Source organism: Micromys minutus (assembly GCF_963924665.1).
Source record: "Micromys minutus genome assembly, chromosome: 24".
NCBI classification, from domain to species: domain Eukaryota; kingdom Metazoa; phylum Chordata; class Mammalia; order Rodentia; family Muridae; genus Micromys; species Micromys minutus.
Window position 1 is genome coordinate 4,526,005 of NC_137959.1, and position 23,831 is coordinate 4,549,835.

The 23,831-nt window shown below is 47.4% G+C and overlaps 1 protein-coding gene across 1 annotated transcript in view; it reads left to right on the forward strand.

The window, feature by feature from the left end:
- The window catches only part of ZNF827 (zinc finger protein 827), a 152,554-nt gene that overhangs the window by 88,083 nt on the left and 40,640 nt on the right, over positions 1-23,831 (forward strand). Inside the window, exon 8 of the mRNA XM_080937496.1 lies at positions 11,406-11,509. Within this exon, the coding sequence (XP_080793622.1) occupies positions 11,406-11,509 (104 nt within the window). The remainder of the gene's footprint in view (positions 1-11,405; positions 11,510-23,831) is intronic.

Genomic DNA, 23,831 nt, shown 5'->3' on the forward strand with positions numbered 1-23,831 from the left:
AAAATTACTTGGGGACACTGAGTGAGACAGAAGCAATTAAGAAAGAAACAGGAAACAGCAAATGAAATGGGTGATTTTTGAGTCTCCCTTTTCTATCTTATTTATTGTTCATATTTTGTGACATTCAAATTAAACACGGAGAATACCAGAACTCCTCGTATTGCATCGATATTAATTTCACGGATTCCCAATTAGTTAAGATACTCTTTTTATTTTGTAGTGAGGTCAAGGTTGTTGAGGGGCCACAAAGTTAACTCCATGAATTTTGAAGCTATTCTTGCTGTATACTCTGTCACCTTTCAGAGCTATTTAGATTCTCGTTGACTTTCCACCCTCTTCCATGGCGCTTCCGAGCCAGGTACAGCCTGCAGGCGGCCTCAGCAGCCTTGGATATTCACTGCCTTGAGAACCTTTCCATTGCAGGGCAGTCTGCAGCAGCCTTCAGGTTATCTTTAAATCTTCATCTGTCAAAAGAAATTGAAATTGATTCGTGAAATACTTTGTGCATTGTGCAGTGCGGGGGGGGGGGTTGTGTGTCTCTGAAGGGCCAACTTAGTGTCCCTTTCAGGGTCTGAAGTGGTCCCTGGTAGAGACCTTCATTTTCCACACATATGTGCTCTTCCTCCAGGCTGGCTGAAGATTCAGTGAGTTGTTAGCTTGAGTCCATAACAAACGCTGTGGCCAGTGGTGGCAGGTGCAGGTTCGGTGCTGGACACAGCCCTACTCTTGTCTAGGTTTTCTCTGGAGTGTCCCCAGGGCTACTACTAGACATCCAACAAATAGGCAGAAGGTGACCTTTCACAGCGGTTCAGCTCTCCAGTGACAGCAGACCACATGGGCATCTGTGCTGCATGGATGTAGTCCATGGTGTGGCCATGATCTTCCATCACTGCAGGGAAGACGGAGGCTCCTGGGTGGCCTTCCACAGAAAGCCCCTTGTCCTAGTTTCTTTGTGAAGTCACATTCTCCCCCGAGACCTGGTTGTCTAGGAGCTGACATTTCATGCATCCGGGTGTGCTGGGTTCCCTTCCTTGGTCTTCGGTGGCTTGGGTTGCCCTGATCTGGCCTCTTCACTTAGACCGCCCTGACAAGGCCTGCATTGTACTCCCTGCCCCGGAAAGTTGCTCGGCTTTTTCCGGATGAATACTGAAGCTCAGCCGGAACCTTGGGATTAGTTCTGTGTGTTGGCCTGTCTCTATGAAGGCCATAAATAGATGCTGCTGTACATTTCAAAGAAAGGAGAACCTCTGCTGTGTGTGTGTGTGTGTGTGTGTGAGAGAGAGAGAGAGAGAGAGAGAGAGAGAGAGAGAGAGAGAGAGAGAGAGAGAGAGAGATTTCCTGAAATGTCCAGTTTTCTACCACCATGGTTTCTTGTTTGTTTTTTCCTACAGCCTCCCTTCTTTGCATAGTGTCTAGACTTGGGAAACCTGTGCTTAAGTTTACACTGTTGCCAGGTTGTTTCTGTTTCTGACTGTTGTGGTCTGTTCCTTTGTCTCTGTCACAACTGTCCCTCCATACTCAAGTTTTGAGAGGCTAAGTCTTGTTAAAAGTAAATGATCTAAACGGTCAAACCCCAGAGTTTTAGTGAAAGTGAAGACAGCAGGCTTTCAGGGTTATAGAATATACAAGTGAACACCGTCACTGGCAAGCCTCTGCCCAGAGAGCCCACTTCTAAGTTGGCAATGGTGTACTTGCAGGATTTATTTTTATGTATGCCCATTTTCTTATAAAAACAGGGTCCTACCATACATACAGCTTTATAATCTCAGTTACCTAGACTGTGTTATACTCCGTTAGTTGCTGTAACTCTGTGTTTTTCTTTTAAGATTTATGTACTGTATCATTGATCCTTTCTGTATGTAATTTACATAAGCAGCCCCTGTTGTCCACATTGTTAGCAGCGTAGCTGATGTTACAGATGGCGTTGAGATGGGATGACTAAGGCACTGGGCGGTGGAAGGAGAGCCTCTGTGAGACTTGCCTGTCAGTGCCCATCTGCAGCTCTAGTGTTGGGGAGACAAGTGGGTTCCTGGCGCTGCAACTCTAAGTTCAGGTTCAGAGGGCTAACCTGCCTCAAAAGAAATCATAAATATGGTTGACAACAGTGGAGGAAAAGACAGAAAGTCACCTCCGGGCCTCCACGTTGCCAAACTGACTTGCTAAGATTGAGTCTCCCGTCCTACCAAGAACTGATGAACAAGACAGAAACGGAGGTAGGCCAAGGCTGCAAGACTCGGAAGGGCCTGCACTTCTATTTAACTTTGTTAGTGAGTGGGGTGTGTGTGTGTGTGTGTGTGTGTGTGTGTGTGTTACACTGGATGCATGTGGAGGTCAAAGGGCAACTGTCAGGAGTGAGTTCTCACTGTCTGCCATGAGGACTCCAAGGACTGAATTCAGATTCTTAGGCTCTCCCACTGAGCTCTTACTCACCTCCCTGATCTTCAGATGTATGTCCCTTTTAAAAAAAGGTAAGAACACTCCACCAGCCATTTCACACCTTATAAAAGGAGCAACTCCATTATTCCTCATTGTTACAAGTTTCTGTTGTTAGATGACCCGCCCCAGCCAGAGGCCACTCCACAACAGGAGATCCTCACAGCTTCTTCGCCTCCAAAAGCAGAAGCAGGAGCTGGGGTGTGTGTACGGGTGCCTGTACCAGGAGTGAGATGACAGTGTGACCCCGGCTCCTGTCAGCCATGGGTCTGCAGCCCCCCACCGCCTGCAGTGCCAGGCTCAGATTTTAGGCAAATGTCCCGCTGACCTTTGCCAATGTAGTGATTAGCTCGTATTTGGATCTCTTCAGTCTGTTTTTGAAAGTGTATCCAACATGGTAGGTGATAGGTCCCAGACCCTGTCCCGAGGTCACAAGCTGTCTTTGTTTATTATGTACACTTTAAGTTTGAGTTAAAAAAAATCAGTCTCATAGAGTCAGGGAGAAACTCACATCACTAAATGTTGGATGTTTTTCTCCCTAATTTCTCTTGGCTGCCATCCAGTGTTCTTTTATTAGTGACTGCACAGATGAGATCTCTCAGGAGGAGGGGTCCTCCTGTCTGCGGTCCTAAGAAGAGAGTAGGGGTTCCTCACTTCCACTAAACCATGTTCTCTTTCATGTAAGGATTTTTTTTTCATGTTTCATCACTCATGTTACAAAACAAACATACACATGGTATGTCTGTGTGTATTCATATATTTATATATACTAATCATCTCTTATTCTAAGGTGTTAACAAATAAATTAAAGAATGTGATAGTTAAAGATAACAATATGTATACTCCCTAAGGAGAAGATTGCAGTAACCATGAAGATCACTTGAGAACTTGATGTGCACAGGTCTGTTATGGAGAACTTGCTGAGCATGCATGGCGCCCCTGGGGCCAGCCTCGGCTGGCATCACAGCTGGGTATAAAGGTGTGGTCTTGCCTGGCATCGCAGCTGGGTATAAAGGTGTGGTCTTGCCTGGCATCGCAGCTGGGTATAAAGGTGTGGTCTTGCCTGGCATCACAGCTGGGTATAAAGGTGTGGCCTTGCCTGGCATCACAGCTGGGTATAACGGTGTGGTCTTGCCTTCGATCCTAGTACTCCTGAACTGAAGGCTGGAGGGTCAGAAGCTTACGGTCATCCTCAATTACACACCGCTTACACAGAGATACCAGGCAGCCTGGTATCTATGAGACCCTGTCTTGAGAAATGGTGTTAGGTTGAAAATGAAATATAAATTAGATAGTCCTAACTCTGAAACCTGGAATGTTTCAAAACTCAAAAGTTTTGTGCACCAACACAGCACCACATATGGAAAATTCCGTGTCTGTCTCTAGGTGAGAAAGGTCACCATCAAAACACAAGCGCAATAAAGTTACTGGCTATGACTACCTTCCCATGGACAGACAGACAATAGTGAGAATGTCTTTTCAATGCAGGGGTGTGGCTAGACAGACAGACGGGTGGCTGGATGATGGCTAGGTAGATGGACAGATAAAAGAGAGCAATAGACTTCCTGTCTAGATTTGGGTTCTGTTTCCAGGGAACCTCTCTGTATATAGCGATGCTCTGACGTAACTCCATCTCAGGCATTCAAGAACATGCAGCCTGCAGGATTACGTGGTCCTTTTAATTTTTAGTGGAAAAGCAAACAGGTGTGTCCATGGTTGTGTCATGGTCAGTCAAGCATATGCTCATACATCTGTTCTAGTGTCACAGGACATTTCTCTTGCCCTTAAGTTCTTCAAGACCAATAGAAGGAGCCCAGTACTTTCCCTAGGCCTTATCTTCAAATAATCTCATCTTTCAGATATATTTAAGAAGCTTTTGGAATAAAAGCTGTTTTGTTTCTCAGCAGATCCTGAAGAACTACAAGACTGTTATTCTAGCAAGCTGTAGCCTTCGTCTAGACATTCCCAAACTGTTCCTATTTCTTCCCGTCTCCTTACCTAGATATGGAGATTCCATGAGGGCGCTACCTGCATCCACTTGTTTTTTGTCATTGCTACGTTCCGTGTGGTCAGAAAGTCTTTGAACTAGGATAACAACATCTTCGGGATTACTTTGGTCTTTCACCTGTCTCGTGTGTCTTTTGGAAACACTGAAGAGTGTTTTCTCAATTACAGCTTCCTGGTGCCCTCAAGAATGTCAGTATAGTGTGGGTGTAACTTCAAGGGTGTGTACCAAGATCTAATGGATTTGTAGAGCAGAGATTTTAAAGTAGCAAACTAGTACTTTGAAGTAAATGTTTGGTGTTTCAGATCTTCGAAAAATAATGTTGGCCTGAAAGTGTACCTCAGTTATAGAGTGCTTGCTTAGCATGTGTGAGGAAGGTCCGGGGGTAGATCCCCAGCACAATAAAGATGGGGAGCAGGGGTGAGTAAGCATGGCATATCAATAAACGAGGTGATGGATGGATGGATGGACGGATGGATGGATGGAAGATGGATGGATGGATGGAAGATGGATGGATGGATGGATGATGGATGGATGGATGGATGGATGGTTGGAAGATGGATGGATGGATGGATGGGTGGGTGGGTGGGTGGATGGATGGATGGATGGATGGATGGACAGGTGGTTGAACATGGGTGGAGTGAGTGAATGATGCATATTGATTTATGGAACATTTCCCTACCTTACTACCAAAGCAATGGGTGGATGGACAGACAGACAATATTGAGAATGCCTTTTCAATGCAAGAGTGTGGCTAGACAAACAGACAGGTGGCTGGATGATGGCTAGGTAGATGGACAGATAAAAGTGAGCATGGGCTCTCATGGGGGCTCAGTGGACAGGAAGAAGGCCATGGCCACCAGATGGACGGAACCCAAGGGATGAGATGGCATGAGCTGAGGTCAGCCGAAGAAACAATCACTGGCTTGCAAAGAGCTTTGCACCCAGGTTGGGCCTGCCATCTCTATTCTGCCAGGACCGTCAGCTGAAGGTCTGGGTCCTGGGAAGAACTCATTAGAGTGGTCCTTCTCTCTGCTCAGTCTTTCTGTCCCCTGCCATTGCTGCCTCGGAGCTCTGGGTTGCTTCTACCTTTTGGAGGAACAACAGTGATCTTTCTTTGTTATGTTCTTCTTAAAAGTTATTTATTTATTTATATGCACAAGTGTGTGTGGCATGTATGTGTGTTTGTGTGTTCCTGTATATGTGTATATGTGTATCTGTGCACTTGCTTGAACTTGTGTGTGGAGCTAAATTGGTGAGGCCCATCGAGCAGCAAGCTTCAGTGCTCCACCAGTCTCTGCCTCCCCAGTGCTGGGTTTACAGACGGCTGCCGCCACTCTGACTCCACAGGTGAATCTGACCTGAGGGTCTCGGACAGGCAGGCATTTGATGGCTGACTCTCATCCCCAGCCCTCGAGGCTTCTTACCAGTCTGCATTCACCTTCACTCCCTTTCTTCCTTGTGTTGCTCTTTCGTTGCAGTCAGAGCGGGAAGTCCTGTGGCTGGGGTTGGGTGAGGCTGTGAGCCCATGAGCTTTCTGTTCTGTATGAAGACGAGCTCCCTGCTGGCCCTCAGATGTTAAAGGTGGAAATATTTGCGGCACAACCCAGCACTTAGTGAAATGTATCACTGTTTAGAGCCATAATCTTTTATGGGCTGCTTTATTATTTATTGTAAATCTTTCTTTTTGCAGACTTGTGCTGTTGACCCCATAGCCCATGCTATCTGAGGTCTGGCATTGGCCACTCTAGATGGCAAGACTATCACTTCTTATCTCAGCTCCTAGATTTGCTGAGGGGGAGGGGGAGGATGACCACACACATCAGCCACTGTTCCACTTTTATCCAGAGAGGAAACTCAAAGACATAAAAGTTTGCAAGATGTCTTTCCTAATAGAACAGACAGGTAACTGGTGATTTGGACCTGTTGGGCGTTCACGCACTCCTGAATGTGGGTGCTGACTGTCTCTGGACTGTTTAGATGAATTAACCAGGTATCCTGCCTGCATTCAGGTCAAAGAGACACACTATGGTGGGTAGTGATGCTGTTCAGTGAAAATTCCTGGTGACCCCACGTCCATTGGGTACTAGTTACAACCAACCACTTCCTTTCCTGGCAACCAAAGCTGCAGTCTTTTCCTTCTTGCTTTTTCTTTTCCCCCATATTTTTTTTCATTTATTTACTTGTTTGTTTGTTTTTACCTTCTTAAACTTAGTTTTTTTTTTCAGGTGGGAAATGCAAAATCTTATATTGGCCTTGAATTCATTAGGTAGCTAAAGATGATCTCCCACTCCTCCTGGTCCTCCTGCCTCCACATCCCGTATGCTGCATTGACCAGGTGATTCACTAGCCCTCCTGTCCACTGAGCCCCATAATAGCTCCTGATAGACTTATGGTGAATCTTGGGGGTCAGTGTATGCTTAGCTATTGCTTTGCCAACTGGACCACACCTGCAGCCTCTCTTAGCTCCACTGGATAGTGGGCCTCTTTATAGTAAAAAATTACAAAAGACTGCATATCTGCAGAATAGCAGACAAGGGACATGTGACAGTCACAGACTGGCTCATTTACTGGAATAATTTGTAGCCAACCTAGTTTTCCAGCTCAAGAATTGACAAAGTTCCTTCCCTACCCATTATAAAGTCTGGGCTATTTCACTTTTGCTTTCTCCCTGAAGCAGGTAGCCATGGGTACCTTTGGGACTTCCCCTGACTGTGATGCCTTTAGTACTCAGAGTCCAGCATCATTGAAGGCTGCCTGGCTTCTGGCCCTCAGCACACGGGCAAAAGGAAGACAATCTAGGCTTGGGGACCTGAGCCCTGTGGCTGGTGCTGTTCAAGGGTGCTTTTCCTCTAGCGTGGTGAGGATGTGAAGATGTTGGGTGTAGCCAGAGTGTTCTGGATACCTTATTCCCTTCCTCTTCTTTTTAAGATGTGATCTCATTCGGTAGCTCAGCAAGCCTGGCTCTGTGCTCACACTGGCCTGCGACTTGAGGTCATCCTCTACTGATGGGGTTACAAGCGTGAGCCATCATACCCTGCTTTACCCTTTCCTCTTCACTGAGGCCCAGCTGATCAGCTTGGGTCCAGGAGTGGGCATGGCTCTGGGGCTGCAGAAGCTCTGGAAAACTGGGGCACAGTTTAGCTTTTAGAGAGACAAAGTAGCTCAGGTCAACTTTACTTCCCCCTGCTTCTGAGCTTTACAGAGCATAGCTTGCTCCTGCTCTCTGGGAGCCTTCATCCTAGGGCAGTCCCTCTCTGCCACATCCTTCTGGTCCTTCCTTACACATGTTCCACAAAGGATCCATGGGTCTGTGTTGTTCAGGATTCCTTAGGGATTCAGGGACCTGGGGAGGTGAGATGGTAGTTCAGAACATGTTCTTGGCGATGGATTATTTCACAAAGGTTGTTCCATGAAGTGGCCGGTATGGATGCCCACCTACCCAGGCCTCTGTGAAACCATTGTGTTCCCTCCCCTCTCAGAGCAAATGCATACAATTGCAAAGGTCTAGCCTGGGACTAACCTCTGATAACCTATCTTCTCTTTATGAATAAGACCTTCATGGACGGCCTTTCCTTGTCCTACATTGTTCTTGTTTCTGCATTGATTCTCTGACCCCCACAATATACAGATGCTCTTTGTGGTGTGTTGTTGATGTTTGACATCACAGTCCACGTTCTCTTGCCTCCAAGGAAATCTTTCTATGTAGGGTAAAGCTGACATGTACTGAGAAAGTAGTCTTGACCCTCGATCCCTTTTTTTTTTTTTTTTTTTTTTTTTTTGACTCGGTTCCTTGTGAGCTTCTCCACAGCAGCGGTCGCATTCTTTGCTGGGATGTGCTCTGAGGAAGGTAGTGGCAAGATGCAGCGCATGCTCCGTACAGCTGCCGTACAACTGCCGTACAGTGCATGCTCCGTACAGCTGCCGTACAACTGCCGTACAGCGCATGCTCCGTACAGCTGCCGTACAACTGCCGTACAGTGCATGCTCCGTACAGCTGCCAAACCCAGGAGGCTCTTTACGGTGTGGAGCATCCTGTGCCCACTTCTAGGAGTCTTGGGGTTGTTGCAAACAGCGCTGTGGTCTTCACCTGCTCTCCTTTGTAAAGCCTTCGTCCATCTGCATGGCCCTCGCTGACTTACAGCACTGGTCACCATCACCTTTTCCTGTATGTACGACCTTGGTCTTCTCTGGTCCTTCAGGCTGTCTGCTACAGTCAGTGGTTGAAACCAAAGTCTTGCCCTGCCTCCCACTTGCTGAAGACACTGCAGTGTGTCTGTTGTTAGTCAAAGCTGTGCTCTCATCACTCATCTCTCTCCACGTGGCTTTCTTACAACTCTACATGCTGACTGTTCCCAAACTCTGTGTGTGTGTGTCTGTTTGGTGTGTGTGTCTATGTGTGTATGTGTCTGTGTGGTGTGTGTGTCTGTGTGTATGTGTCTGTCTGTGTCTCTGTGTGTGTGTGTCTGTGTGGTGTGTGTGTCTGTGTGTGTATGTGTCTGTGTGGTGTGTGTGTCTGTCTCTGTGTGTATGTGTCTCTGTGTGTCTCTGTCTCTGTGGTGTGTGTGTCTATGTGTGTTTGTCTCTGTGTGTGTGTGTGTATGTGCATATTTCTGTGGTATGTCTCTCTCTGTGTGTAGGTCTGTGTGTGTGCATGTCTCTGTGGAATGTGTGTGTATCTGTGTTTGTGTGTTTGTGTCAGTGTCTGTCTGTGTGTCTGTGTTGATAGGGATGGAGCCTAGAGAGTCTCGTGCATGCTAAACAATCTACCACTGCAGCCCAGCCTTGGCATCAAGAACCCTCATGCCCCATGTCTGAGCAGCAGTCTCTCGAACTCCTTATGTATTCTTTGATCCTAAAGTCTTTATGCAAGGGCTGGGCATTAACCTAATCCCTACAGTTAGCTAAGACGTCCAAGTAGAAATGGCTTCCCTCCATTCATGTCATGTCGTGTTGTGATGGCATCATACAAAGGGAGCTTCCCTTTTGTAACTTACATGGAAGTTGGTTTCTTTATTCTCCTTCAGGCTATACATTAAACACCATAGTTCCATTTATTGAGCACTTGTTGTATGTGCTGTGCAAAACACAGTCTACAGACTCTTGGTTTAGTCCTTCCAGCTCCTCAGTCATGTGTGGGTACTGTTATTCCATATGGAGAGACAAGAAATGGAGGCCCAGAGAAGGACTTTGTGCAAGGTCACATCACGGCTAAAAAGTGTAGCTAGAGCTCCAATTCTAGAGTCTGTGTGCTCAGCCACCCGGTGGCTTGTGACTTGCAGTGTTTGTGGAGGTCAGTTTAAAGGCTGAAGCTGCCTTTTCTATTTGTCTCCTGAGTGCCCCGCAGCCTGAGCTGGTTTCAATTGCTCACTGCTTCCATAGCACAACAGGCACTCAGTCAGTGTGACAGACAGTTATGGTGGAACCGCATTACCCAGTGATGTGTACTTTCCTTTTAAATGTTCTTTTCCACTTTTATCTTAATACTGTCTCTTAATATGTATTCAATCACTAACTGTAGTCAAGGGGCAAGCTTAGAAAGTCTGCAGCACGTGTGGGAGTCTCAGGCTTTCATGCCGGTGATCTGTTCTTTGTCTGCTCCTTCAACTCCAGTGGCCCTGCATTTGGGAAGGTCTGGATAGCCCCAGAACCTGCTGGGAACCAGGGGCAGGACCTAAGAAATCATCCCCTTGTCTGGGCTTCAGGTTTATCTGGCCTCCAACTTGCCTGAAGTAGCCCCAGCCCAGGGGCTTCATTGCTGGCCCTGTGTGTGTCTTCTTTGTCCCTCCAACCTCAGGGCAACAGGAGCTCGTTTTCCCTCCCATCTGGAGACCACATCACTGCCCGTGGCCTTGCCACTACCTTGGCAATCAGTTCCTCTGTGATCCACACCAGTAGGGCTATCCATTTCTTAGGATGGACCTGGGTGGACACTGTATAGCCCCACGTGTGATTGCAGTTTTGTATTGCCTTCAGAGATGTAGACAATGAATGTGGTCTCTGCATTAGAACTCCCATGCTTACTGTGGCAGTGCTGTGGGGGACGATCTCAGAAGGAGTTTTGAAGCCCTACTGTGCTTCCAGTTGGGTCACTGGTGGCTCAGTGACCAGTGACTCCTGCCCAGTTTAATACTGTCCTTTTCTGTGATGCAGGGTCAGCCCCCTTGGCTTCCCAGCAGAACTAACGCAGCTCCAGCTTGAGCTGCACTTTCTGAGGGCCCAGCCAGTGCAGTGGCCCTAGGCTCCAGTCTGGAGTGCCTCCCGTACGTGCTGTTGGTTTCTGAGAGGGTCGGGTGACAGATTGTGGGACAAGCAGGTGGTTCCATCTAAGGAGAAAGTTCAGAGACGTTCTTTCCGATTCTGAGCCAGCAGCTGTCCTCATCTGTACCCAGAAATCATGTGAACAGGAGAGTGCACACTGCCACTGGGCTGGCCCTGCGCTTGAGCTTTGCTGTATTCCAAGTGTGTTTTGGGAGCTGGAGAGAGGCTTAGTGGTGACAAATGCTGGCTCTTGCAGAGGACAAGGTTGGGTCTTAACACCCATGTCAGACAGCTCATGGCCACCTTGAGCTTCACTGTATCTGACACTGTCTTCTGGTCTTCACATGCACATGTGCTCGCGCACGCGCACACACACACACACACACACACACACGCACGCACGCACGCACGCACACACACACAGTAAATCTATTTTTAAAGGTTTTTATATGTGGACCCTGAGTATAAAAACTGCCCATGTGACTCTTGTCTGTGACAACCTGCTCTCTTCCTTTTCCTCTGTTACAAGCATAGTCTTATTTATATAGCTTAAACATAATTGAAAAAACACAATAGATGCAATGTATATTTGTGTGTGTGTGCGTGTGTGTGTGTGTGTGTGTGTGTGTGTGTGTGTGTAGCTAGTGCTCTGAGTGACTTAAGTAACTTTAATGTACTAACCCTCGCCCCTCCTTCCCCACCCCAGCCCTTTCTTTTCAGAAGATACATTTAGACAATCACCATTCACCTCCAATTCAAAAGATCTGCTGCCCGGGGAACCTGTGCTGCTCGGGAGAGCATCTGCTCCAGGTAAGACCGTTACCGCCTTTGTTTCCACCACTGGTGCTTAAGACCGGCCCTTCCGAAGTGTGCGTTTTCAGTTGCTCTAGGCTCAGACGCTGCCGCCGTTCCTATGAGGGTGGCTTTTAGAACCAAGGCAGAGATGCCATTGAATTGCCACAAAAGTACATTAAAATAAAATGTGGACCGTGGTAACCTTTGTCTTTGTTTGAAGATCTGTTCATCCCTTCCTTGCTGACATTCTGTCCATGTGGTGAATTTCTTTTTCTTTAACATAGAGAACAGGGGCAGGGAGAGTGCTCAGTCGGTAAAGTTCTGGGCCCTCCATCATGAGGACCTGAGTCTCTTGCCAACTCACACATATCCTGAGCCACACTGCTCACCTGTCCTATGGCTGAAAGACAAGACCGAGGAGCCCTAGGGCTTGCTGGGCAGCCAGCCGGCTCAGGTCCAGCTTCAGGTGCATGAAAGACCCTGCCAAAAAACTAAGGTGCTGAGCAGTTGAAGAAGACAATCAGTGTTGAGTTCTGGCCTACACACGTGTACACATACACACACACACACACACACACACACACACACACACACACACACGCGCGCGCACACGCACGCGCACACACACACACACGCACGCGCACACACACACACACATGCAGAAGGTATAACCTGAAAGTAATGTGTCTTATGTGTTGTCAGTATTTCAGGAAGGCAGTGAGAGATGAGGGGAAGGGTAAGAACTAGCCGGAGCCTGTGGCCTCCACAAACACCACTGTGTCCATAGGACTTAGTATACAGCCAGCAGACCTTGCCTCCGATTCCATCTCTCTTCTTAGCCACAGCACTGAATACATCCAACCAGTGACCTCCTCAGTCTCAGCCACCAACATGCAATCCCCCGCCTGTCCGTTACTTCTCTAGAGTAAAAGAGAAAGTATGTTGTCCTTTTATTGTAACCTGTCTCTCAGGATGTGTGTGTGTGTGTGTGCATGTGTGATATGTGTGTGTTCACAATTGTTAGGGGACATTTGAGAACTGATTACCTGCTCTCCCATCCGACCACCATCCCTTCTCTCTTGGATGTTGACAGATACTCAGAAGCACTCTATGGTACCTGTTCTCATGCATTTGAGCCTGAGAGCAGAGTGGGAGACTGCGCCTGTGTGTGTGCGCCTGTGTGTGTGCACATGTGTGTGCGCGTGTGCATGTGCATGTGTGTAGGAAAGGTTTCTGTCGTGGTTATTGGCCCTCTAACTCTTTCCAGGATCTAAGTACTGTCCACACCCCACGCCCAGGAGCTCTGTTTCACTGAGTTTTAAGAGCTGAATGACATGCATTGTTGAGAAAGTTTAGTGACTTCTGACGTGCTTCGGTGAGCATCACAGTGTGTGCCACATAGAATGGACAGTCGACCCTTTAACTGTTAGGCAGAGCCACCTCTTGTCTCTACACAGCCAACCAGAGTCTAGCCATTTTCTTTGGCTCTGTGTGAGGAGCATTTCCGTTCAGCCCCAGGAGGAAACATGGTCATGCAGGAAGACATGATACTATGGTTGGTTTTGGGGACTGAGGAAATTCTGCCTAGTTTTCTATCTTTCTTCTCAGGCAGGGCCTCTTGAGGCTACTGCTTGCTTCCTACCATGTCATTTGAACAGCTATTATCCTGGTCCCCAAAATTATTGCCCTGCTGTTAAGTTGATGGATTGTGACTTTCTAATGTCAAAATAACTGCCTATGGATTGCCTGCCAGAGTGCTGTGACCCATCCTGCCAGTATCCCATGATGTATATATAAACCCTGCGTTGCTGGCGTCACATCTGACTTAGCTGTGTTTAAAAAAGGTCTTATTGGAGGGGGTTGGAGGAGCAAACCAGTGGATAAGTCTGCACTGCGCGTAGGAGCTCTCTGCGGTGATAGCTTCGCATTACATGTTGGATAAACTCACACGTTAAAGCTCACTCTTATTTGAGGGGAGATGGAGTGGGCATCACTGGGGTTTTAAACCTGCGAATCGACCCTCATAAAGAGCAGCCAACCTGCTGTTGAGCAGAAACCCCTCTCTAGGCAGCTGGAAACGGAAGGATCCTAAGGTGCTCACATTTACCCAAGTAAATGAAGAGAGGTGGACTTGGTTTTCTTGGTGTGGAAGGTGATAGAAGTAAGATGAGAAGATTTAAAACACCGTGGACACGTGATCCTCACCCGAACACAAATCTGTCAAGAGAGCCCTGGTGACCCCCTAACTGCAGAACACCAAAGTTTGCAGTGCAGAGGCTCTGAGGGCAAACAGTCTTGCTTCTCATCTGGAGTGTGTAAATGCCCACTACATCCTTGTCCCGCTCCTTGGTCCCTTCATATGGCTCCAAAGCACAGAAGCCCCATGGGTCTCTTTACTGTGACCAAATACCTGACAAGAAGCAGCATCCGGGAGGGTTTGGCTCATGGTTCAGATAGGACAACTGTTGTGGCGCAAACGGCCGGGAGCTAGGAGGTGCTTGGTCTGAAACATCAGCTTTCTCCTCCTTTTCTCAGTTCAGCTTTGAGAGCCTGCACCGACTGGGTATCACCTCCTCAGATGATGCTCTGTGGAAAGGCCTGATAGACCCAAAGGCCACCTTACTAATGCCCACGTGTTCCCAAGCGTCCCAGCACACGTGGTGGTCAGAAGGCGGCCTGCATGAGTCAGCCCTCCTTTCCAACATTCAGGTCTCAGGTCAAACCAGGTCAGCAAGCGTAGCTGCAGGTCATTTCCCCACGGACTGTCTCATTGCCTCTGAAGAGGGTTCTTAGTCCAGCCATCTTGAAAATAGGAGATAGCAATCATAGCCACTGACCAGTGTTTTTGAATGCTCTATTTTACATTATTGTCCTAATTTTTATTTTATGTACATTGCTGTTTTGCCTGCATGTGTATCAGTGTGAGGCTATTGGATCCCTTGTATAGATAGTCGTGAAGTGCCATGTGGGTGCTGGGAACTGAACCAGGGTCCTCTGGAAGAGCAGCCAACACTCTTACCTACTGAGACATCTCTCCAGCCCCTTGAATGAGCAATTTTTAAGTTGTCTCCCATTAGGTTGAGTGAGAATCTAATTTATATGACAAGGAGGGAGTTCACATGTTTTGTTACTGAAATATTGGGTAACAAGTCCTGCTCCTGTGGTGCTCTTGGACCCTATTTAAACAGGGGTGTGCACCACTTCACCATCCAGAAAGCAGAAAAGGTGTGAGTCTCAAAATGCATCTGGACCCAAGGGTGCCGCATAGATATTCTCAATGCACACCTGGGCCTAACTCCAGTGCTAGGAACAAAGACATTGACGCTCCAGTCGAGGATCCTAACTGATCAGAGTGACTCGTGGGTGCCTCTAGAAACCCTGGTCGGTATCCGAGCAGCAGAATGCTGAATCACTAGAGAAGGTGGGACTTCACACAGAAGACTCACAGGGAGGGCTCACTAGTGAGAGCTTGGATAGAGACGGGGGGTGGGGGGGGTGAAAGTTTACTGATCTGGGAAAGTGGTCAGTTTTGCAATCAAAAAGTTGGTACAGAGATGGCAGGTAGCTATGCAGAAGGGGGTGGGGCAGAAAGAAGTTGGCTGATGGGAGGCAGGGGTGAGGATGGCTGATGGGAGGCAGGGGTGAGGATGGCTGATGGGAGGCAGGGGTGAGGATGGCTGATGGGAGGCAGGGGTGAGGATGGCTGATGGGAGGCAGGGGTGTGGATGGCTGATAGGAGGTAGGGGTGTGGATGTCTGATGGGGAGACAGGGGTGAGGATGTCTGATGGGGAGACAGGGGTGAGGATGACTTTATTTTTCATCTTTGTTTTATGGACAGGTACAAAGCAACTTGTCAGAGTATCACTTAAAGCTTTGGGATTCTTAGAAACCTCCTTCTAGGTCATTTGAATGCCATCGCTAAAATATTATTTCAAACTTAGCAAACGTATTTCCACAGGAAATGGGTGATTATGCCAGCCCTTAGGATTTTCTTAGCGTCCCAGTTGGTGAGTGAGTCTCACTGTGGCCAGTAGCAGTCCACCATATTCCTAGCCCGTGCAGCAAACAGCACTATTTCAACAGTCCACTTTGCTATATCGCTGTACACTGCTGTAGCTGGATCTGAAAGGCCCTCAATGGCCTGTGTGTGCAGAAGACTTGGTTCTCGGCTTCATGGTAGTGGGAGGAGGTAAAACTTAGCAGCGAGGGCCCAATGTCAGGTCAATGGAAAGCTTTGCCAAGGGGACCTGTGGCCAGCTCCATGTGTGACTGCATTTGGGGCCGTGAGTGGTGTAGCAGAGTAGGGTGTGCTTGGAGGGACTGTGGCGCAGTCGAGAATAGCACAGTTGACTAGGCATCAGCAGATGGTATCTGCAGCTCCCGGCTGCCACCATCGCAGACACAGAAGCACAGAGCCTCCCAATGCCTTGGCCTTGGTCGTTGCCAAGATTTCTAAGGCAACTTTCTGAGAACCAGTCCCGACATTCTCACTTGCTCTGAGCATTTTCGACTGAGGTAACATCAGGAATCCTTAATGATCATGAGATAAAAATCATCGTCACTTTCTGTCAGAGTGGCATGGGGACATGGGACCCCTAAAGCCATGTGTGGATGTACCCTAGGTGGTAGGGCTTCTGGCAGCGTTTTACAGTAAGGAGCTTTTTTGTGAGGTGTGAGATAGAAATCTCAGGTGTATGTAGCAGTGTACTAACTCTAATATCTAATGGCCTGAATTGTGCAAGACATACATGAACGGAAGAAAGACTGAAGCGAGGCGTTTTCAAAGAGGACCCTTCACAGCGGTACCTGCCTCTGTCTGCTTTCCCAGCATCTCCCAGTGAGCAACGGCCATTAAGGAAATGCCTCCGTACTGCCTGGAAACAGTGAGGCGCTTCAATTCTCAGTTATTATGATTTTGGAATCGCAGCAGGGTTTGCTCTGTATCAAGCCAAAAACCAGAAACACAACCAGAGTGGGTGTGAAGGAAAACGTGGGTCTCCGTGGGATTCATCGCAGTGTTTGGCGTCTCGAGTTTCTGTTTGTTATTTCAGATGGAGCCCGGAATTAGACGATGTGAAACATTTGTAAATTCCTACCCCCATTCCCTTTCACCGTAAAAAAAAAATGTTTTGTTGTTATTTGTGCTAAATCAGTAAGAAGGGAAAGAGGAAAGAACATTAGCACCCTTCCAAAAAGACACTTTTCTGAGTCAGCTGTGGAAAACTCGGTTTTCTCCGATCTTGGTGTGACAGGCAGAACTCGATGTTCAATGAAAAGAGTTTCAGAAGTCATCTGCTAGCTTTGGGAAATGGCTGTCACTACTGTGCCTACGCATGAGCCCGGACTTGAGTTCTGATGTTCAACACCCATACAAAAGCTGGGTGTGGTGGACGGGTCTCTAACCCGGTCCTGGTGCCGTGGAGAAAGTCCCTCAGAGCTCATGCCAGCCAGTCAGTGAGCTCCAGGCTCAGCGAAGACCATTGCCAAGACAGCTGCCAAGACCACCTCAAAACAAAGGCGCAAACAACGTGGGGAGCAAGAGAGGAAAAGACAGGATGCCAAGTTCTGACCTCCACATACACGTGCATGCATATGCCTATACACCTGCATACCTGTGCACACGCAGGGCACACACATGCGACACCACACACAGAGAAAGAGCAACACAGACAAATAAAAAGAGGAGTGGAGAGATGAAGGGAAGAGAGAAGAGAGCAGCTGATCAATTGCCTGTCCCTCTCCAATTCAGGATCCCTTCTCTGCCCTCTGCCTGCCCGTCAACCTAAGGTCAGCAGTGTATAAGGTCATTTATTGTGTGTCGGATCTTACATGCCCCTCAGAGCCCCATGTGCTGAAGATTTAGTTTCCAGTTGGTGGCACTCTTGGGAGGCAGTATGAATGTCAGGAGCTGAAGTGACACCACAGGAAGGATGCTGTGTCACTGTGGGTAGCTTTTGAAAGGGGTTGGAACCTTGCCCTGTCTTCCCTGCCTCCCCACTCCCCTATGATGAGAGAGCTGTATCTCACCGTGATGCTCTCTCTGTCTGTCTCACCACAGGACCAAAACGACAGCACCAAGGAAACATGGACAAAATAAACCTTTCCTCTCTGTAACACGTTTCTCTTAGATATTTTGTCATAGTCCTGGGAAGCTGTTAACACTTTCTAAACTCTAAGCTGTGTTGTGTGACAGTACCGCCTACAAATCAGCCTTGCCTAGCGTGCTGCTGGTCAGATCTGAAGGGTTCCTTTGAGACAGTTAGTCGAAAGGATACATTTTAAGCTATGTACCATTTCTCTTTATTTTCATCCCCATGTGATTCCAGGAGAGATGGAGAGAGGCTGAGGACAGGCAGAAATACCAGGATGATCTGGGTTCTAGCAAAGAGTCTCCTACAGTCTTCTCGATCGCAGTAGATTTTTTTTAGATTCGACCAAGTCATAGACAGATAATAGAACATAGGGTATTGGCAAGACCCTCTTTTTTTAAAAGATAAACAACTTTTTGATGAAACAGATTCTTTCTGTACATAGAAAGAAACAAGCGGATATCAAGGATCTTCGCTGCCAGGTGTGGGACGTGTATCCTCTCACCTAACTGTGGGAGCAACTCGCTGAGATGTGGGGATCCCCGCTGTACGGGTGATTTATGGTGGTTCAGGGGCTGCACTGGTTCATTCCTATGATGGCGTTGCTGTATCAGCACAAGAATTCAAAGCCAAATGTATAGCCTCGTGGGAGCCAGGAAACAGAAGATCTCACCTCCTGATATCCGCCCCACCCCAATACCAGCCTCATGAGTGTTAAAGGATGCCCTGCCCCCAGTAGAACTAATGTAGAACATTATTAGGATTCTTAGAGGAGCCTACATGACCTCTTACTGTTGCCAGTATAATTTTAGTCTAATCTTCCATCTCCCCTCTTTGCCGTAAGTGCCTAATAACGCCACAGTCATTTGAAATGTGTCTTCCTTTGGGGACTTAAATAATTACTTTGTTATGGCCACCGCTGTTGCCACCACCACTGCATTACTGTCTGATACCAGGGATTGATACCCTCACGTGTGCTGGGCAAGTCCTCTACAGTGGAACTCCAAGTTCCACAAATTTGAATGGCTCTCCTGGTTTGTGGGAGTGGTTTTCTGAAGTTGTGCCCTGTGTTTCAGATTAAAGCACAAGTACAGATTTATGGCAGTCTGCCCAGTAGGGCAGAAGAAAATGCTCCAGGCCAGGGGTCAGGAAAACTGGGTTATCCCCAGCCCAATTTCCAGTTGGAAGCAGTTAGAAGGTCTCTAGGATCCTTCTAGATCGTGTTCAGCTCGGAGTCCTGCCATAGTTGAGGGCACTATGACACTAGCTAGCCCTGGTTTCTTTCGTTCTGTTCAGTGGAGCTGACTCAGGGGAAATCAGAGTCTACGTGCCAGGCAGGGGTGGGGGCTTCCTCCCCAAACTGGGAAGATGGCAGTTAGAACTGTTATTCTTGAAAGTCACAGCAGTGGGTGGTGGTGGTGGTGACTAGAGGAGCTGCAATGCCCTGTTTCTCATCAGGCTGCCTGCATGGACATAGAGTTCAGTGGGGACTCATGGGGCGTGAGACATCATGTCTACATGTGTTGGCACTTGGCTCGCTCAGATGTCGTGCTCCGTGCACATGGAGAGGCCATCCGTGGAAGTGCACATTCACCTCCGACTTGACAGTGTGGAGGGACGAGATGTCAGCCTTACCGCCCGTCCTTGGTTGGCACAAGCTACAGTCACATGGGATGGAGAGCCTGAACAGAGGAAATGCCATCAGACCTGCAGGCAAGTCAGGAGGGCATTGTCTTGATCGTGGTTGATACCGGAGTACCCAGCTCACTGTGGGCGTCGCCCTCCATAGGCATATGGTCCAGGGTGGTATAAGAAAGTAAGCTGAGCTGTCCTGGAGCGCAAACCAGTAAGCAGGGCTCCTCTGTGGCTCCTGCTTCTGTTCCTGCCCCAACTCCTCTATAAAGTGAAATTAACCCTTTCCTTCCCAAGTTGCTGTTGGTCATTGTCTTAATCACTGCAGTACAAAAGTAACTGAGACACCACCTTCCAGTTTCCAGGCCTTTCCTGTTTGAGGTATGAGCTGCTGGCTCTGAAGAGAGCACATGTAGGTCAACACACCCCCTGTCTGCTGTGCTGCGAGTCGAGAAACTTCCACACCTCAGGAAGCACTTCTTTGCGTGCTAAGGCTGGGAAGCTGTTTCTTAGAAGGAGAAAGTTTTATAGCCATGGGTTGTCTTAATCTAATGTTTCTAAGGACAAAAGCTGTGTGCTCATGACTAGCCCAGTTGTCCCTTGCCAGCTGGTCTGGGTAAGTGTAGATGTATTCAGAAGAGAACTGTCGACTCCATTCAGTACTGTGCGCAGAGAAAGGCCTTTCATTAGTCCTTGTCAGGTTGGTGTCTGACTTAGCCCTTCTCAGACACATAAGTAAATAAACGAGTTAAATTGTTGGTCTCTGTAAGAGAATATTGTACATCCACGCACTAGAGTACCAGGGTTTAGTGGGGCAGTAAATTCTCCAAAACAAAATTCATATACAGTTTAGATCCCTCGCTGGAGGTGTCTTGGAAGCCACAGCCGATGAAACTTTGGCCACCCGCATGCACTTGCACTGGTAAGACTGGGCGTGGCTGAGTTGTCCAATGTGAGCAGCTTTGACTCTCATGTCTGAACATCATGTCTGATGACAATATCCAGAAGCCCTCAGCACCCCAGTGTGATGACTTGACCTCTCAGGCACAGATGACCCTCTTAGGGCTGTGACCTGACAGAGTGTGTCCTCTGAGCAGATCAGCTACATACATGCTCACACACAGTATTTGGAACACGCTGTGGCTTCAGCTACGTTTCTGCTTTCGCGAAGACTGTTCAGATGCCTTGAGAATGAACAGAGCTGTAAAAGACCAAGTCTTAGATCTGTGTAGTAGAGAATGGATAGATTTTGTTTGAAAATTGCAGCATAATGACCCTGCCTGGGTTTGGGACTAGTTAATTCAATCTCCAAGGCCTTTTTATATATACACTATGTCCTTCCAAGTCCTTTGCTATCAAAAATACATAGTCTCCTGTCACACAATTTCTTCTCTGTGTTTATTCCTCTTCAGGGCAGCAACTGCCCTCCAGTAACCAGGGCTGAAAATAAAGAGGGGGACAGTCTACTCACAAACTAGACCATCTATTTTCAGTCAAACAAACCCGTTCTGTTTTCCATTTGTAGGACAAATGGCCGCCTCACTGTTGGAAGACAATCCCACCACATGGCCCTTCTCTAGATATTGTCATCAATGGGTGTGCTAATCCAGGAATTCTCTTCTCTGCACACTGATTCTCTCCTCACTTCCTGCTTCTCTCATCAGACTAGTTAAAAGCTCTGTCCTCAGTTTATCACTTAAAACAAGAAAGGAGTTGAACCAGAGAGCAGGAAGGCGGCCTTCTTTGCGTTAATTTCAGGCCCATCACAATACACCAGGTACTTAGTAGGGACATCCTGATAAAGGTTCCTGGGGTTCTTTAAATGGCACTACGTACTTAATAGGGACATCCCTGATAAAGTTCCCTGGGGTTCTTTAAATGGCACTAAGTACTTAGTAGGGACATCCCTTCTAAAGGTCCCCGGGGTTTAAATGGATCAGGTGCTAAGTAAGCACACATCTTCTCCCACCTCTACTTTCTCTAGACCTCATTTCCAGAGAAAAGAGGGTGGGGAGGAAAGAGAAGGGGTCCTTCCACTCCTATAGCTTCTGTCTTAACGGCTACATGGTCACTACTTACTGGCTTTAAAAACCATTAGTTTAGCTTTCCCTCAGAAGCAAGTTTTGGACAAATATTTGAGTATATTTATTTTCATATTTTAGAAGTAGAACCAGGAAACTCAGTTAGGGAGATAGGAATGCCAGCCAAGGAAAAACAGAGTCAGTAATACCAGCTTTATGAGACAGCTAGAGATTAATGTCCCTGTTCCTATAGTTTGGATCTTGAATGCCTCCCCAAGAGTCTGTGTGTTAAAGGCTCGGTTCCTGCCCTGATGCCATTAGGAGGCAGGACTAGTTGGAGGGAGGTTAGAGTGTTGGGGACATGATCTAGTAGGGACACTGGCCTCCAGGAATCTTGCCCTGCGTCTCTCTTCACTTCTGGCCACCTTTAGTTGAGCACCTCTGCTCTGTGCACCCACTGTGGGGTGCTGCCTTTGCACAAATCCAGCGGCCAAGTCTCCAAAGACAGAGCTTCTGAGGTCAGAATAAACTTTTCTTTGTAAGTTGACTACCTCAGCTATTTTGTCACAGAGACAGAAAGCTGGCTAGCAAACTAGGAAGCCACATGGACACACACATCAGAGTCTTCTACCCAACAATGTGAGCTGGGGGGGTCTTCCTAGGGGCCTATCAGCTGAAAATGCTCTCAGAACAGTATTTCCCCACAGCCTAGGCTAACACGGGCTAAGCAGTTGTCCTTAGACTCAGAAAGGCCTTGGGTAACATACTGAGGGGCTGGGTGCAAAGGGTCAGCTGGAAAGGCTGAGGAGACAAGAAGGAATTATAAACTTCTGAAAGCACACACTACTTAGGCCTACTTAGGCCCCTGGCATAAAGTAGGCTAAAGGCCGTTGTCTCACCAGAAACTAGTGACCATTGTAGCCACTCAGGAGATCTCGGGCAAGGACAGTGCTGGGGAAATACTGTGTTGGTGGTGGTGTAGCGATTCACTCAGGAGTCTGAGGTAGCAGGAAGCTTTCTCAAGTTCAGGGCAACATAGTAAGACCTTGTCCCCAAAACCAAGGAGTCTGGGAGAGTCTGGGTTTCCAGCACTACAACTCCCCCCCCCCCCCGCCCCCATGAAAGAAACAAAAAATTCTAATTATTACTGTACAACTACAATAGTTGTACAGTAATATTTAAAAGAGAGTTCTCAATAAACCTTTCCTTACTTGGTACAGATCTGCTTTGTTTGTTAGTTTTGGCTTTCGTTTCTTTGTTTATCATAGGTTAAAAAAGATTCCCTTACAGATAGGCATGTGAGGAAGCGCTCATGGTGTAGGGTTCCCTAGCTTCTGTGTGCATTTTCTCACTACAGATGCAGAGCCAGGGGCCAACCAGCACTGAAGCTGGGGGAAGGCCTGGGGCAGGGAGACAGAAGTGTCAGACTTCAGAGGGAAAGCCTGATGCTTGAGGTAATGAAACCAGACATGGTGGGCTGCTTCAGCTACTTAGGAGGCTGAGGCAGGGTCATTGCTTAAGCCAGAGAATTCTAGGCTAGCTTGGATAACATAGTGAGAATCTGTCTCAAGACAGTTTGGAAACCTAATACAAATTTAGATATGCCCCAAGTTTATTATATTTTTATTATTATAAATTCCCCAGTCATAAAATTCTCTGTCACCAAGTCCCATATTAAAAAGTTTAGAATTATTTCAAGTAAATAATTCAAGTAAAGCTCTCACCTTTAAGCTAACAGGTTTTTTAACTTTTTTATTCCATGAGATTTTTAATGTAAAACACTTTGTTGAAGGGCAGCTCTTGTGGTGTGAACAGCAGCCAATCATAGAACCTCTCAGAAACACTTAGAGCAAAGTGTGTGAGACAGATCTGAATTCAGGGTGAATTTCTATAAAATTTGGACAACCCACGAAATGGTAATTTTTTTTCTTTTAGGAAAAAAAGTCATTTGTGACATTTTCTTCTTGCTTTGGAAATATTTCCCATAGTGCATCTGACATTCTCAAAGTTGTCTGTTCCTCCTGGCGAGAGTGAGTCTCCTGAAGCTACCAGGTTCTGTCTTAGAAGCCTCTCTTCCCTTCTTTACCATCTGAGTTCAGGATCAGGTGCTACTGAAGTCAGAGATGTTCACATGGGCTGGGCGCGTGCGCACACACACACACACACACACACACACACACACACACACACACACACACACGGGTGTTTTTGTAAGCTGACTTACCTAGCTTTTTCCTTTTCCTTTTCCTTTTCCTTTTCCTTTTCCTGTCTGGACCCATGTGGGACTTGTGGAAGACAAGGTTGTATGAGAGACACTGATTGGAAAGGAGAAGGAAAGGTGACTTCTAAGAGGCAGATGTGTACTCCATGTAAGCTCATGAACTTAGGGCCAGCGCTCCACTCTGAGACATCAAGTTACCAGTCGGTTAGAGCAAGTAACTCGGATGTGTGAGATGCTTACAGGGTGAAGATGAAAAAACCTGGGTGTCCAAAGGCTGGGAACTGGGGAACCAGAGCAGGGGGCTTAGAGGGAAACTCCAAGCCATTTCCAGAGAATGAGCAGCTATGGGAATTTATTTCTAAAGACATATTGT